At 55.9% G+C, this 13,170-nt stretch overlaps 1 protein-coding gene across 1 annotated transcript; it reads left to right on the forward strand.

Annotated features, from left to right (window-relative positions):
* The first annotated feature begins 4,370 nt into the window (after window positions 1-4,370).
* On the forward strand, window positions 4,371-11,577 carry PRDM13 (PR/SET domain 13). Its single transcript, XM_063391846.1, has 4 exons — window positions 4,371-4,511; window positions 6,130-6,261; window positions 6,360-6,480; window positions 9,835-11,577. Exons 1-4 carry the CDS (start codon window positions 4,371-4,373, stop codon window positions 11,298-11,300), a joined length of 1,860 nt encoding a protein of 619 aa, XP_063247916.1. The 3' UTR covers window positions 11,301-11,577.
* The last annotated feature ends 1,593 nt before the right edge of the window (window positions 11,578-13,170 follow it).

The raw sequence follows: 13,170 nt of genomic DNA on the forward strand, positions 1-13,170 counted from the left end.
AGGAGAGAGAAGGGGGTTTGAGAAAGAGCAGCTGAAACTAGAGAAGGGGAGCGAGACTGAGAAAAGATACTGGGAGATTACAGAAGAGAAAGAGGGAAGAAGAAGGGAAGGGAAGGGAAGGGAAGGGAAGGGAAGGGAAGGGAAGGGAAGGGAAGGGAAGGGAAGGGAAGGGAAGGGAAGGGAAGGGAAGGGAAGGGAAGGGAAGGGAAGGGAAGGGAAGGGAAGGGAAGGGAAGGGAAGGGAAGGGAAGGGAAGGGAAGGGAAGGGAAGGGAAGGGAAGGGAAGGGAAGGGAAGGGAAGGGAAGGGAAGGGAAGGGAAGGGAAGGGAAGGGAAGGGAAGGGAAGGGAAGGGAAGGGAAGGGAAGGGAAGGGAAGGGAAGGGAAGGGAAGGGAAGGGAAGGGAAGGGAAGGGAAGGGAAGGGAAGGGAAGGGAAGGGAAGGGAAGGGAAGGGAAGGGAAGGGAAGGGAAGGGAAGGGAAGGGAAGGGAAGGGAAGGGAAGGGAAGGGAAGGGAAGGGAAGGGAAGGGAAGGGAAGGGAAGGGAAGGGAAGGGAAGGGAAGGGAAGGGAGAAAGAAAAGAAATAAAAAGAGAAAGCAAAAAAAAAAAAGAAGAAAGAAAGAGAAGAGGTCTATTCGGTTTAAAGTGGATTTCCGTGTTTCAGGGTCTCAGCAAGCCTCCGTCCCGTGCCTTGCATCCCTGTCCATCTGCCGCGGAGCCTCGCGGCCGGCTCGGGCAGGGACGGGAGTCTCGGACAGTCCCGTCCAGCAGCCCGGGGAAGGGCAGCCCTGTCGGGGCAAAGCCATTTGGGAAAAAGGTCAGCCCGGGAGCCGCCGGCTGGGCCGCCCCGCCGGAGTATGGCCTGCTGAATGAACTTGCAGCATTTTGTTCCAGCCTCCGCTGCGGTGCTCTGCGGCATAATGAGCCGGGCCCTGTATACAGGCATTCATGCTGGTCTGAATGTGGTGTTGAACCTTCTCTGTGCCGGAGCGGTTTGATGGTTTGAATGGAGCTCCCTGGTGGGACATTGCTCTCTGCAACTGTGCCTCTTTGGATGACTGTTGTTCCTTAACATTCATGCCTCATTATGGGGCAACCTGTTAAATCAGGGAGAACAGTGTGCCAAAGTGTTACTCAGGGGCACCGGCAGTTCAGCGGTGGGCATAAATAAGGGCCGCCAAGGAAAATAACTTTCATCGCATCTCTGGGCAAAAGTGATCTCTCTTTAATGGTGCCTCTAGTAGCCCGGTTTAAGTATATAAAGAGCGATAGTGGAATGTTTTGATTGAGTCTAAACATTGTCTTTGAATAAAGCTGAAACCATGTAATTAATGTGTCTTTTTAATAAGGGACAATACGGTCGTTCAAGCTATTTAATTTCATTTAATTTTCCATCCCATTTGCTCCAAAGGCTGCTTTTACTTTTAACACCCGGCCTTTCATGCTGCATCTTGCTCCAGTGGGCACATTAGATCGGTTTCACCCTTCCTTTTTAGGGAAGGAAAAATAAAAGAAAATGTGGTTCCTTTCCTCTTTTGTGGACAATTTATTTCACTTGGGGAACTTCAACTTTGAGCCACAGGACAGAATAAAAATTGGAGAACTGGTGTGAATGCTTCCAGAGCAAGAGCTTTTCTTTTCTGAGTGGATGGGAACCAGCCACAATCGGCTATATTAATAAATAACTTTCCTCACAGTCGGCCTTTACATGGTCCTATTGATAAAATTGTTCGCGTGTCGTTCACGCTTTTTGACTCATTAAGGCCTGGGAGGGAGCGGCTCCCGAGGCGGAGCAGTAGGGTACCTTGGTCTCCTTAAAGGCCCTCTCTCTACCTCTGCGGCTCTCGGAATTTCAGGCCGGTCTCATCCTCGAGTGGCCAGGCCAGAGGTTACAGGGACGTGTTCATGGCTTAAATTTATTGCTTTCAACTTCTTGTTTATCCTTTTTTCCCCATTCATGCCGCTGATCAAAGGGGTCATCTTCAGTTCCCCACATCCTCTCCCCCCTCCTCTTCCCAGTCCTGCCGGAGTGAGAACGAGCCCACTCCTGCTCCCGGGACAGTCCCCGGAGAGATGCGGTCGATGGTCACTGATGCCGCAGGGGGAAGGCGCGGGGTGGGGCAGGCGCGGCATTTATCTCGCTTGCGCACCAATACGGACCATTACTGCAAACACATCCACAGCCTGCGCGGGCTCAGTGCCGGCCAGCAGCCCCCGCAGCGGGCGGTGGCAGCCCCCGTCCCGACCTTGTCCCCGTCCCTCCCCGGTGCCGCCGGTCCGGGGGAGCCCCGCGCTCCCGCCGCTCCCGCAGAGGCGCGGACACTCCAGGCTCGTCCCGCCGGTGCCCCGGGAAGGCGGCCGGGCGGCACCGGGCGGGCTGGCAGCGCCTTGCGGCTGCGGGCCCGCAGCGAGCGGCGGCCGGCGAGGGCAAACAGCATCGCAGCAGCGGAGGTGACTTGCCAGGCTGGGCTTTCGGGGCTTTCCGGAGCCGTGAAGGGCAGGGAGAGGGGAAAGGAGATTTTTGAGCCCGCCGACTGGTGAGAGGCGCCCGTTCAAAATCGCTCTCGTTCCCCGTGCGCGTCCCCGGCCTTCGCTCTCATGGTGCCACTCGTGACGGCGGCAAACAAATCCAGAGCAAAGCTCCCACACACAATCTCATCGAAAGCGACCTGCCAAGGTTTATCTTGCAGAAAGCGGGTTACTTGAGAAGAGCCCGCTCAGTTACCTGGAGTCTGTCGGCAGATGTACCTCTAAGCGTGGCTTTTTGGCTTTCCTTTTGAAATTTATTAGGGCTGACTATTACAAAAACGCCACGGGGAAAAAAGAGAAAGAAATAAAAGCTCTATATCTGTGATTGTTACTGAAATAAAATTTTGTCAGTGGATAAAATCTCATCTGCAACTTTGCAACTTCTCCAAAGGAGAAGAGTTTAGAAACCTTTTTGGAGTGTTATGAGGCATGGAAGCAGAGAAAACCCGCCAGCAGAAATTAGACAGGGGTATAAAAGCGAAAGTGGAAAATTGAATTTGTTAGTGTCCTTCTTGGTCTGACAAGCACATCTGAACTGTTGCACGCATTTAAGAAAACAAGTTGCACACCTTTCTTTTTCAGCTCCTGGAAAATTCCTGGGGCATTTATCCAGCCTGAATTATAAGATGACTTAATCCTAGCACTTTGTTGTATCTTAATTAAAATATTTATGAGAAGAGGAGGGATATAGGCGCACACTCTGTTCAATTATCTTCGTTTTGGCTTTATTTACAGTTGTTTTTTGCAGGTTCCACCTTCTAAAGCGGTTTCCGTGCAAGAGATTTTGCGTGTAGGCGAGGAACTTGTGGATGTATTGAAGGAGGAATCCAGATGCACACTGTTTGCTAGATATCTGTATTATCTGCTGGCCGTGCCTGCCTGTTTCCTAGTGGCTGTATGTCTCTATTTCCTGCTGTCTCTATTTCTTAATCGCACAAACTACAGACACAGCTTCCCCATCACTCGCAGGTACAGCGGTTTGTATTTTACAGGGACTACGGTGGCTCATATTTTGTGCATTTCATCCTCCTTAAGGATCAAAGCTCTTCTGAAACAGATTACTGGCCTGAAACCAAACCACTGAAATGGTAATATGGTCGTTCTTAAAAAAAAAGTGTAGGTATTTTCTGGTGTTTTCCCATCAAGTACCTGCCCAATTTCTGTATGGCACACGCCGGGAATCAATAGAAGTTAACAAGTCCTCAAAACCTTCCCCATCTCTTTGTTTAATCTCCTTTACAATAAAGCCAAGGGAAGAGAATTAAAAATCTTTGAAGTATATTAAACCTCAAAAGGCTCAGCCAAGTAGACTTAAAATAGTCACTTATTTTCCAAAACTGGTTTGTCGAGGAACAATAAAAGGAAGTAAAATTTATGGAGAAATTATACAGTGGATTTGTCACTTAAAATATCGTAACTGTCTCGGGGACAATACCCCATGCTGAGGATTAATGGTCCCTCCAGACCTTTGATTCACCAGCGCCTTTTCTTTGCCCTTGACAAATTGGATTTTTAGGAATGGGAAGGTCGCCTGGCCCATTGTCTGCCAGCCATTCACTCCGCCTGATTATGCAGGAGGGTTAGGGAAAGGCTCCATGTGACCCTCTTGGATGGGACTCCGCAGCTGCTCGAGGAGCCAAACTCTCTCACCAAACTCTGCGCCCCAGAGCATCCCCCTGCCAAGGGGTACCCCTCCTGCTCCCGTTGAAAAGCCGGCGTCCCCACAGCGCCGCGTCACTCTGCGGGCGGAGATACGCCTGTGCTCATCCTCCCGCCGCCTGCCGCTGTCACTCCGGCCCCCTTAAGTAGTTGGGGTTCCCGAGCGCTCACACCCAGCGGCAGCGATGCAAACCAGCAGGGCTCCGGCCATCAGCGTCAGCGCGGAGACCTGCATCCCGGCTGGGCTGCGCCTGGGTCCGGTGCCGGGCACCTTCAAACTGGGCAAGTACCTGTCAGACCGCAAGGAGCCAGGACCCAAAAAAAAGGTATTTTCCTACGGTCTCTTCTGCACCGCTGGACCTTGATTATTCGTTGACTCGGGGGAAGCCTGCTTTGGGAGAAGAGGCTGCTCTTCCCCCGTCTCTCTTCGATCCTCCCTTCTTAGAGAGAGCCAGAAAAGCAAAGGGAAGCATTTCCCGAACGTCCTGAGATGTCTCCCGGTGGTTTTGCCAGGAAAGCCTGCCCGCCCGTGCCCTCTCTCCCTTATCCGCAGCGCCGGGGCCCCCAGCCCGGCCGGCCTCCGGGGAGAAGCCTGAGGACACGGGGGTTCTCCCGGAGGAGCGGACGCCCCCCGCCTTGGACAGACGTGCTGGGAGCGTCGCCTGAGCCCCGTGCCCGGTGCCGGAGGGCCCTGGGCTCGCCACCCAGCCCCCGCCAGCCGGGGTTCCGCTCACTGGGGCATTGCCCCTTTCTCTGGTAGAGCCAGGACGTGCTTTGGCCGGCTCCCCGTTCCTGGAGCCCCAGTTAGGCGGAGGCGTGAGGCTGTCACAGCCCCTGGGTTTTGCCCCGGGAAGGAGCAGGGCAGAGGCAGATGCACCGATTTATTTCTGCGTTTGGCTCGGGTTCGTGCCCCCAATCCCTCTTCCCGGCCGCTAGTCCTTTGGCTTGGGCCTGAAGGGAATGTGGGGCGAGAGGACCGGGGCTGCCTCGGAGACGGCGTCGGGTTGCAAGTCGCAGGTGTCGGGGTGCAGGTCGCAGGTGTCGGGGCAGCCCAGGGCAGCTCGACCGCCCCCCAAAGCCTCGGGGGGACCTCCCCCCGGAGCTGCAGACAGCCCGCACAGCCGGAGCGGCAGGGATGACGGCCACCAGCCAGCCGGCTGCGGGGTCACTCCGTGTCCGAGCGAAGGTGCGAGGAGGAGGCGGTGAAGGCTCTCGCCCCGTCCATCAGGCTCTTCAAGGGGCTGCGGATGAGACCCCTCCTTTCGCCCCCCGGGCAGCCGCGGCTCACGCGTTCCGCTCTGATTTTTAATGCAGTTTAATTGTTTTTAAACGCTCTGCCAGCCCACTCAAATTTATTTCTCATCTGGCTCCCTTGGCTTCTCGCTTTAGACTGCTTTGTTCCGATGACTTTTATTGCACGGTCATTCAGGGAATGGGCACTTCATTTTCTCTTTGTATGGGCAAGCAGATTATGAAGTATGGGGCTACAGGGACCTTGTAGCTAAGCAGAATCTTCTCCCCTTCCCCCCTCCCCATCTCCCGACAAGTCCTGCATGTCGCAATGGTTTTGCACGGACTCAGAGATTGGACAAATTCTTAAATTAAAAAAAAAAAAAAAAGTACCTGGGCATTTATTATAGCGTTTAGCGAAATATAACAGCTGAGACTGGACAAGGTGCGTTCCCCCGAGCCGCATCTCTCCCAAGGCACCTGCGAGCCGGGGAATGTCCTACCCAAAGGTGGGTGAGGATGGACGCGCTGAACGGGCGGCAAAAGGAGATGCTCTCGCAGCTGCTTTCAGCTGCGATGCTCAGCCCCCTGCCTTGTGTGGGGAAGCAGCCCGACGGGCCAGGCAGGGAGGGCAGGCAGGGGGACGGGTAAGCTTTTTGCTCTCTTTGTGTTTCGTTTCACGTGGAAATGACAGGAGTGTCGCCTGTTTTCCAGGTGCGGATGGTCAGAGGGGAATTAGTGGATGAAGCCGGGAGCTCAGCCCTGGAGTGGATAGGGTTAATCCGAGCTGCCCGAAACTCCCAAGAGCAGACACTGGAGGCTGTTGCCGATCTGCCAGGAGGACAGGTACCCCACACGCGGCTCTGGGCTGGCATGGCACCCCTCTCCACCACTTGCCTCCCCTCTCAAGCCTCCTGAAGAAGTTTCCTTTCCTCCCTCTCCAGATTTTCTACCGGGCGCTGCGAGATGTCCAGCCGGGAGAGGAGCTCACTGTCTGGTACTCCAACCCTCTGGCGCAGTGGTTTGACATCCCCGTCACGGCCACGCCGACGCACGACGAGAAAGGTACAGATGCGGGCACTCATTTCACAGCAACCAAATTAAATGAAACAAAACAAACGCTCTTTAACTGACACTTTTGACGGGGACTCAAACTGCGACAGGCAAACTTGGGCCCTCAGAAAAATAAATGCCAGTACAGCTGCCATGAGTTTAACCTAGCACCCTTTAAACTAAGACTCCATCTGCTTACATTTAAAGGGTGATCTATTAACTCGGTAGGGTATGGAAAGGCCCTCGTGCGTCGAGTTGTTCCGTCATCGGCCCGATTTAATGATTCTTTGATAGGCAAATGGGGTTTCTGTGAAACATCGCTATAGCTGGTCTGCGAGACAGCAAATTGGCTCAGTAGTTTCTAAAAACATCGGGATTACCTTCCGTGCTTAGAGCTTCAGAGACACTTTCCAGGTTCTTTTGAGGGTAGATTTACATAGTCACGTCAAAACTGGGCAGTACTGGGCAGTCTCTGTAAATTAGAATAGATTAGGTAAAAGGTGGAGTCGGCGTCAAATCACACTGAGATCAGGATATCCAAAGATGTGGGGAAGGGGAAGACACCCATCAGGGACGGCTTGTTTCAATCTGCAAACCTATTCTTAGCTGGAATTACACTGGTGTTAACCAAATGATAAGGTGGCAGCACATTAAAAAAAGCTAGGGGAAATAAAAGAGATTAAACACTTCATCAGGGTTCACTCGTCGGGCTTCTCGGGGGGGGCCACCCCCTCCCACTGGTCCTGGGTCCGGACGCTCCCTGGGGCATCGGTGGCCGCAGCTGCCTGTGGGCTTTCCCCTCGGGCTGAGCCCGCTCCGCGGGAGAGGAGGAAACCCCACGCACAAGACCCTTCAGCTTGGCGGTGTCCCGGGAAGGGAGCGAGTGCCCGATCCGGGCTGGGGCTGCCCCCTCCCCCCCGTCACGGCTGGCCTCTCCGCAAGGTGACCAAGGCCTGGCCCGAAGGGATGGCTGCGGGAAAGCCGGGCTCTGGCTATTATATCTCATGGACTCGGGCCATGTGCAAGAGCCCAAAGCCCTCCTTGTACGAAAACTGCACCCGGAAAAGCAACTCTTGGTCACGTCTCTGTCCCCGCCACGTCGAAGGGCAGTGAAGCCATGGATCTGCCGAGGGTCACAGCCTGGAAGAGCCTGGCGAAGTTTCGGTAGCAAGGAGGACACGATGCGAGGCTGTGCCCCACTGCTCTCCAGCAGCCCTTGCTGCGGATGGGTACCAGTGCCACTGGGGGAAAAACGACAGGGAGCTCAGGTCTGCAAGAGGCTCCCAGCGTGCCGCATCTTCCTCGCCCCCTCGAAGCAAGGCTGATTTCAAAGTGACCCTACGGATCTGCCGTGTCCTCGGCCCCGCAGTTTCCAGACTGATTAACACAGACTCAGAAAAAGCGCGGCAGCATGCTTCTTTTAAAATGATGGTATGCCCCCCCCAAAAAAGCCGAAAAATCAAACTAAAGTCCCAAACTCGCACCAACCAAAAGAGACAACGGAAGAAATTTTATTATTATAATTTTTTTAACTCAAAACGAAGAAAAATAAACCAAATCAAAAACCTGGAATTCTTCTGTGTTTGACCCCTTTGGTTTGGGTCACCGTGGTGAGAAAGAGTGTTGTGGTGGTTGTGTGTGGTTTTTTTTCTTTTCTTTTTTTTTTTTTCTTTTTTTTTTTTTTTCCCCTCGAGCCGTTCTTGTTGAACTGGAGCTGAACCGGGACAGCGCCGGGCCGGGCTCGATGGCGGTAGGGAGCCGGTCCCGACCATCTTTTGCCGAGAATACCATTGCGAGCCGCGCGGCTGAAGAGACCGGCAGAGGCGAACGAAGACAGCGTGGCGGTCCGTGTCCGTAATCCTTTCCGTCCGTATCTCTCCTTTACCCCTTTTCCGATGCACGGCAGTGGGATTGCCACCGTGGTTCCTCCTCCCGTGGCCGCTGCCCCCCCGGGGCCTGGGCAGACACAGTCCCGTCTCTCTCCCTCCTCGACGGGTGGAAAATCAGCGTTCAATGCCTTCACGGTGCTGCAGCTCCCGGGGCCGCCTCTTCCACGGCTAGCGAGGACACGGGCGGCGGGATACGCGCAGCAGAGTGCGGTGCCTCCACGCATCGGGGCCGCGCACGAGTTTCCCGCGGAGAGCGAAGTTTTCCACCCACAGCGGACATCGACTGATCCTTGTCAAAAGCGTCTCGAGAGGCTGGTCACGGCCATCGCATCCACCCCGGCGACCCGCCATCCCCCGGTGTCGCGACAGACCCAGAGCACGATGAAAGGTCTCTCCCCCGTCATCCCCCACGGGATTCCCAGAAACGTGAGGAGCTGCCCCCAGACCTGGAGCGGGCTCTCATTTCCGTGCGGCACTTGGCCTCACCTTAGGTGTTTCGGTGCACTAAACCGCGGGATGAGGGTCAGCTGGGGACGGTCAGGGTGGGAAGAGCCGAAAGGGAAATTCAGGAAAATCAGGAGCTTATCAGCGTAGTGTGGTGAGTGGGAGAAACGAGAGAGAGGAAGATGGGTACAAAGAGACAGAAAAAGAAAAGAAAGGAGAGGAGAGAAGGAAGAGAGGAAGGAGAAAGGGTAGTGGAAGAAAAGGGGAAAGTGGTGGAAGGAAGGAAGGAAGGAAGGAAGGAAGGAAGGAAGGAAGGAAGGAAGGAAGGAAGGAAGGAAGGAAGGAAGGAAGGAAGGAAGGAAGGAAGGAAGGAAGGAAGGAAGGAAGGAAGGAAGGAAGGAAGGAAGGAAGGAAGGAAGGAAGGAAGGAAGGAAGGAAGGAAGGAAGGAAGGAAAAAAAACATTCCTAGACAGACAGGCGGCCACAGAGGCGGTGTTTCACCGTCGGGGCTAGGGAGATGCTCCTCCTTGGGAGTATCCTCTTGGCAAGCAAGGCCAGGAGGGGGAAAGCGGAGTCTGAGCCTATGCCGTGTCGGGCAGCCACCACAGCCGCGGCCACCGAGGTCTGTTCCGCTTGAGAGAAGTCGAAATGGGACGGGGCACAAAGGGCATTGTCCTTTGAAAGGGAACGATTACATATGGCCCATACATATCTGATATTGTCTCGCCGCGTAATGAGGGGCTCACGATCATTAGATTGGCCTTTGTTCGGTGCAGCCGACTCCCTGACATACGCTACCTCCCCTGCAAACGCCAACAGATGGGCCCTCCGACAGACGACTCGCGGCAGCAGCTGCTCCCCCCGGCCCTACGGCGCCCCGCTCGCGGGAGCTCAGCCCGGACCGCGCAGTGCCCGCACCGCTCCGCGGCACAGCACGGCGGGGGCGGGACGAGGCGGAGGGAGCGCGGGGATGCGCGGGGAGGCGCGGGGATGCGCGGCAGCAACTGACGGGTCCCTCCGCTTGCCTCCGCAGGGGAGGAGCGGTACATCTGCTGGTACTGCTGGAGGACCTTCAAGTACCCCAACAGCCTCAAGGCCCACGTCCACTTCCACTGCGCTCTGAGCCACGGCCGGCCCTTCCTCCATCACGACCACGGCCGGCCCGCTGCCACAGCCTTCGGCCTGCCCCCCAAGGAGCTGCCGGCCGCCTCTCTGCGCGGCCACCCGCCGCCCGGCTGCGGCCCTCGGGAGGCCGTCAAGCGAGAGGCCGTCGCCGCCTCCCCGCCGCTTGCCAAGCCGGCGCTGCCCAAGCGGGCGGCGGGCAAGGAGGAGCAGGAGCGCGCCCTGGACATGAGCGTGGGGGCGGCCCGCGGGCCGGGGTCGCTGCTGGGGCCGGCGGGAGCCAACGGGCTGGCGCTGTGCCCCGGGGCGCGCTCGGCCTTCCGCCCCGCCGGGTCGCTGCGGGAAGAGGCGAGGGGCGCCGCCGCTCTCGGCTTCTCCAAACTGCTGGGGGGACTGAAGGCGGGACGTGCCGCCACCGAGGCGCCGCCTAAGTGCGGGGCGCTGCCGGGTGAGGCCGCCCCGCAGGCAGCGGCGGCGGGGCTGGCTTGCGGCGGCGGGCTGCGCGCCTTCCCGCTGCTGTCGCCGCTGGAGGAGGCCTCGGCCTTCCGGCAGGTGGAGCGGGGGCTGCCCGCGGCCGGGCTGCCGCCCGCCCGCTATCCGCCGCTGCCCGGCGGGGCCCTGGAGCGCTTCGCGCTGCCGCCCTTCGAGGGGCTGAAGGCGTACGCGGGGGAGTGCGGGCTGCCGGTGATGCCGCTCACCGTCTACAACGGGGAGCTGCTCTACGGGGCCGCGCCCTACTACCCGCTGAAGCTGCACCTCGGCGGCCTCCTCAAGTACCCTGAGTCGGTGTCGTACTTCGCGGGTCCGGCGGCGGGGCTGCACGCCGCAGAGCTAGGCTCACTGGCCAGCATCGACCGGGAGATCGCCATGCACACGCAGCAGCTCTCCGAGCTGGCGGCCGAGAAGGGCCGAGGGAGGCTGGAGACGCTGCCGGCGGGGGCGGCCGGGGCTGCCGGAGGGAAACCCAAGACCGGGCACCTGTGCCTGTACTGCGGGAAGCTGTACTCCCGCAAGTACGGGCTGAAAATCCACATGCGGACTCACACCGGCTACAAGCCGCTCAAGTGCAAGGTGTGCCTGCGGCCCTTCGGGGACCCCAGCAATCTCAACAAACACATCCGCCTGCACGCCGAGGGCAACACGCCCTACCGCTGCGAGTACTGCGGCAAGGTGCTGGTGCGACGCCGCGACCTGGAGCGGCACGTCAAATCCCGGCACCCGGGGCAGAGCCTAGGCAAGGCGGCCGAGGACAAGAGTGACTCTGGCTATGCGCAGCCCGAGCAGGAGCAAAAGACTGACAACGAGAGCGACGTGGACGTGTGCTTCACCGACGACCAGAGCGATCCGGAGAGCGGCAGCCGGCACCGCGAGCAGTGATGCAGGAGGCGGCCGGGGCGGGGCAGGGGTGAAGGGAGCGCTGCAGCCCCCCCTCGCCATCACTCGGGGCTGGCGGGGCGTTCCCACGGGAGGCCGTGTCGCGGAGGAGCGCGGGCTGCGGGCAGAGCCGCCGGCGGGGCGGGCAGGGGTGCGCGGGCGTCCCCGGGTTCCTCCACTGCTTCGCCCCCGGCGCTGCAGCTGCGGTGTCGGGACAGGGGCGGGAGGGCGAAACCCTGGCGGGCGCGGGATCCCGCTGGACAGGCACCGCATCCCGATAGGCGCCCGCATTTCAGTGGCCATATATTTTTATTGTACCTTTGTGTCGAGAAAATTGTGCCTTTTGGAAACGATTTTTTTTCTATGCGCTCTCCCATCACTCGTTCCAGCGGTCTGAGCCGGGGAGCTCAGCAGCAGACCCGGGTCTGCAAGCGCCTCTGGCACCTGTACACTTTATTTAACACCTCACCTGTGCTTGCTCTGTTCTAATAAAGCAATACCAACAGCTTTTTGGAAAGGCAGAAAAAACCAGACAGGCAACAAAAAGCCACTCTGGCAGAATGGAAGAGGTTCGCATAACAGGTGCACCATTTGATCAAGTTGCAATTATTTATAGCAGATAATATTTGAGTAACAAATGTAAAATAAATATTAAAAAGCATGACTTTAAAAGCACGCACTATATAATTTTAAAGGAAATACACTCTCTGTTTGGTAGAATACAAATGTGGTGTATGTTTGTTTTCTAATGAAAGATGTACAGTGGATACAGTATTTTGGTCTTGGTTCCAGTTTGTCATGCGATTTTTTAAAAAAAGAAATAAAGGTACTGACAAACTACTGTTTGCCTAGTTGTTCGTTGAAATGCTTTGGGCAGGTTCTCGTGTTTCTTCACAATGCTTCTGAGGATAGGAAGCTCAGGTCCATCTGTATACAGTGTCTTTGGGTCAATTTCTAAACAATTTGCCCCTGAATATGTCGCCCGAGCATTTTCCTTCTCTCGCTTAGCAAAACCAATGAGATAAAATCCCGAATCCACTCCGTTCTTCTCTATGCCTAGGATTTTTTTTTTTTTTTTTGTTGTTGTTGTTATTTTATTTTGCACAGGGCGAGAGCAGAGCTGTTAAAGGCTGAACATTATTAGCCTGTTTTTACCTGTTCACATTCGATCAAACTTGCCACTTTGGCAAACACTCTTCTTTAGAACCGTTGTTACTTTTATTTGAGGGAAGAATATTCTTATTCTTTGGTATGAAAAACCTGAAACGAGTTCAACTTAAAAAGAAGACAGTCAGAAAATTATCTGTTTCCCCTGGCAGCTCTTCCAACTCACCAGGCAAAAGGATGCAACACTGCCGACAGTGACCCGCCAGATGTGACCTGCCAGCTGTGCCAGTCTGCCCGTTCAGGTCCGAGCTGGGGCTTTCCGTGTGCCCTCGGGCAGGCAGAGTCAGGAGGGAGCCCCGCTTTTTGGTTTGGCTCAGCTCACAACTCTGAAGCAGGCGGTAATTCTCTTTGATTGTTCGATACACTGAGAAGACCGTAAGTTTTCAGGATCGAACGCTATTTCAGTCCGGGGTGTAGGCGATGCAATGTAAAATATAAACAAATTACTTTCACTATCTGTGAGGATTTCAGATACAAATCTGATCCTTCGTTTGCTCACTTAAGGTTATACCGTGCTTAATAGCAATAGGAAGCGGGAATTCAAATGCCATTGAATTTCCTTTAAAGATTAGACGCTGTAGCTTTTTGTTTGTTTGTTTTGTGTGGGTTTTTTCCCCCTCTTCCCACCCGCCTCGCCCCCCCTTATTTGGGCTTGTGCACCCACTTACTCGATTCATTTTATCCCAATATGCAAATTGTCTTTCTG

This window comes from Prinia subflava, chromosome 2, assembly GCF_021018805.1.
Source record: "Prinia subflava isolate CZ2003 ecotype Zambia chromosome 2, Cam_Psub_1.2, whole genome shotgun sequence".
Lineage (NCBI taxonomy): Eukaryota > Metazoa > Chordata > Aves > Passeriformes > Cisticolidae > Prinia > Prinia subflava.

Coding starts and splice junctions, on each gene's coding strand:
- PRDM13 (XM_063391846.1), top strand. CDS start 4,371: ATGCAAACCAGCAGGGCTCCGGCCATCAGCGTCAGCGCGGAGACCTGC. Junction 4,512..6,129: donor AGCCAGGACCCAAAAAAAAG/GTATTTTCCTAC, acceptor CCTGTTTTCCAG/GTGCGGATGGTCAGAGGGGA. Junction 6,481..9,834: donor GCCGACGCACGACGAGAAAG/GTACAGATGCGG, acceptor TTGCCTCCGCAG/GGGAGGAGCGGTACATCTGC.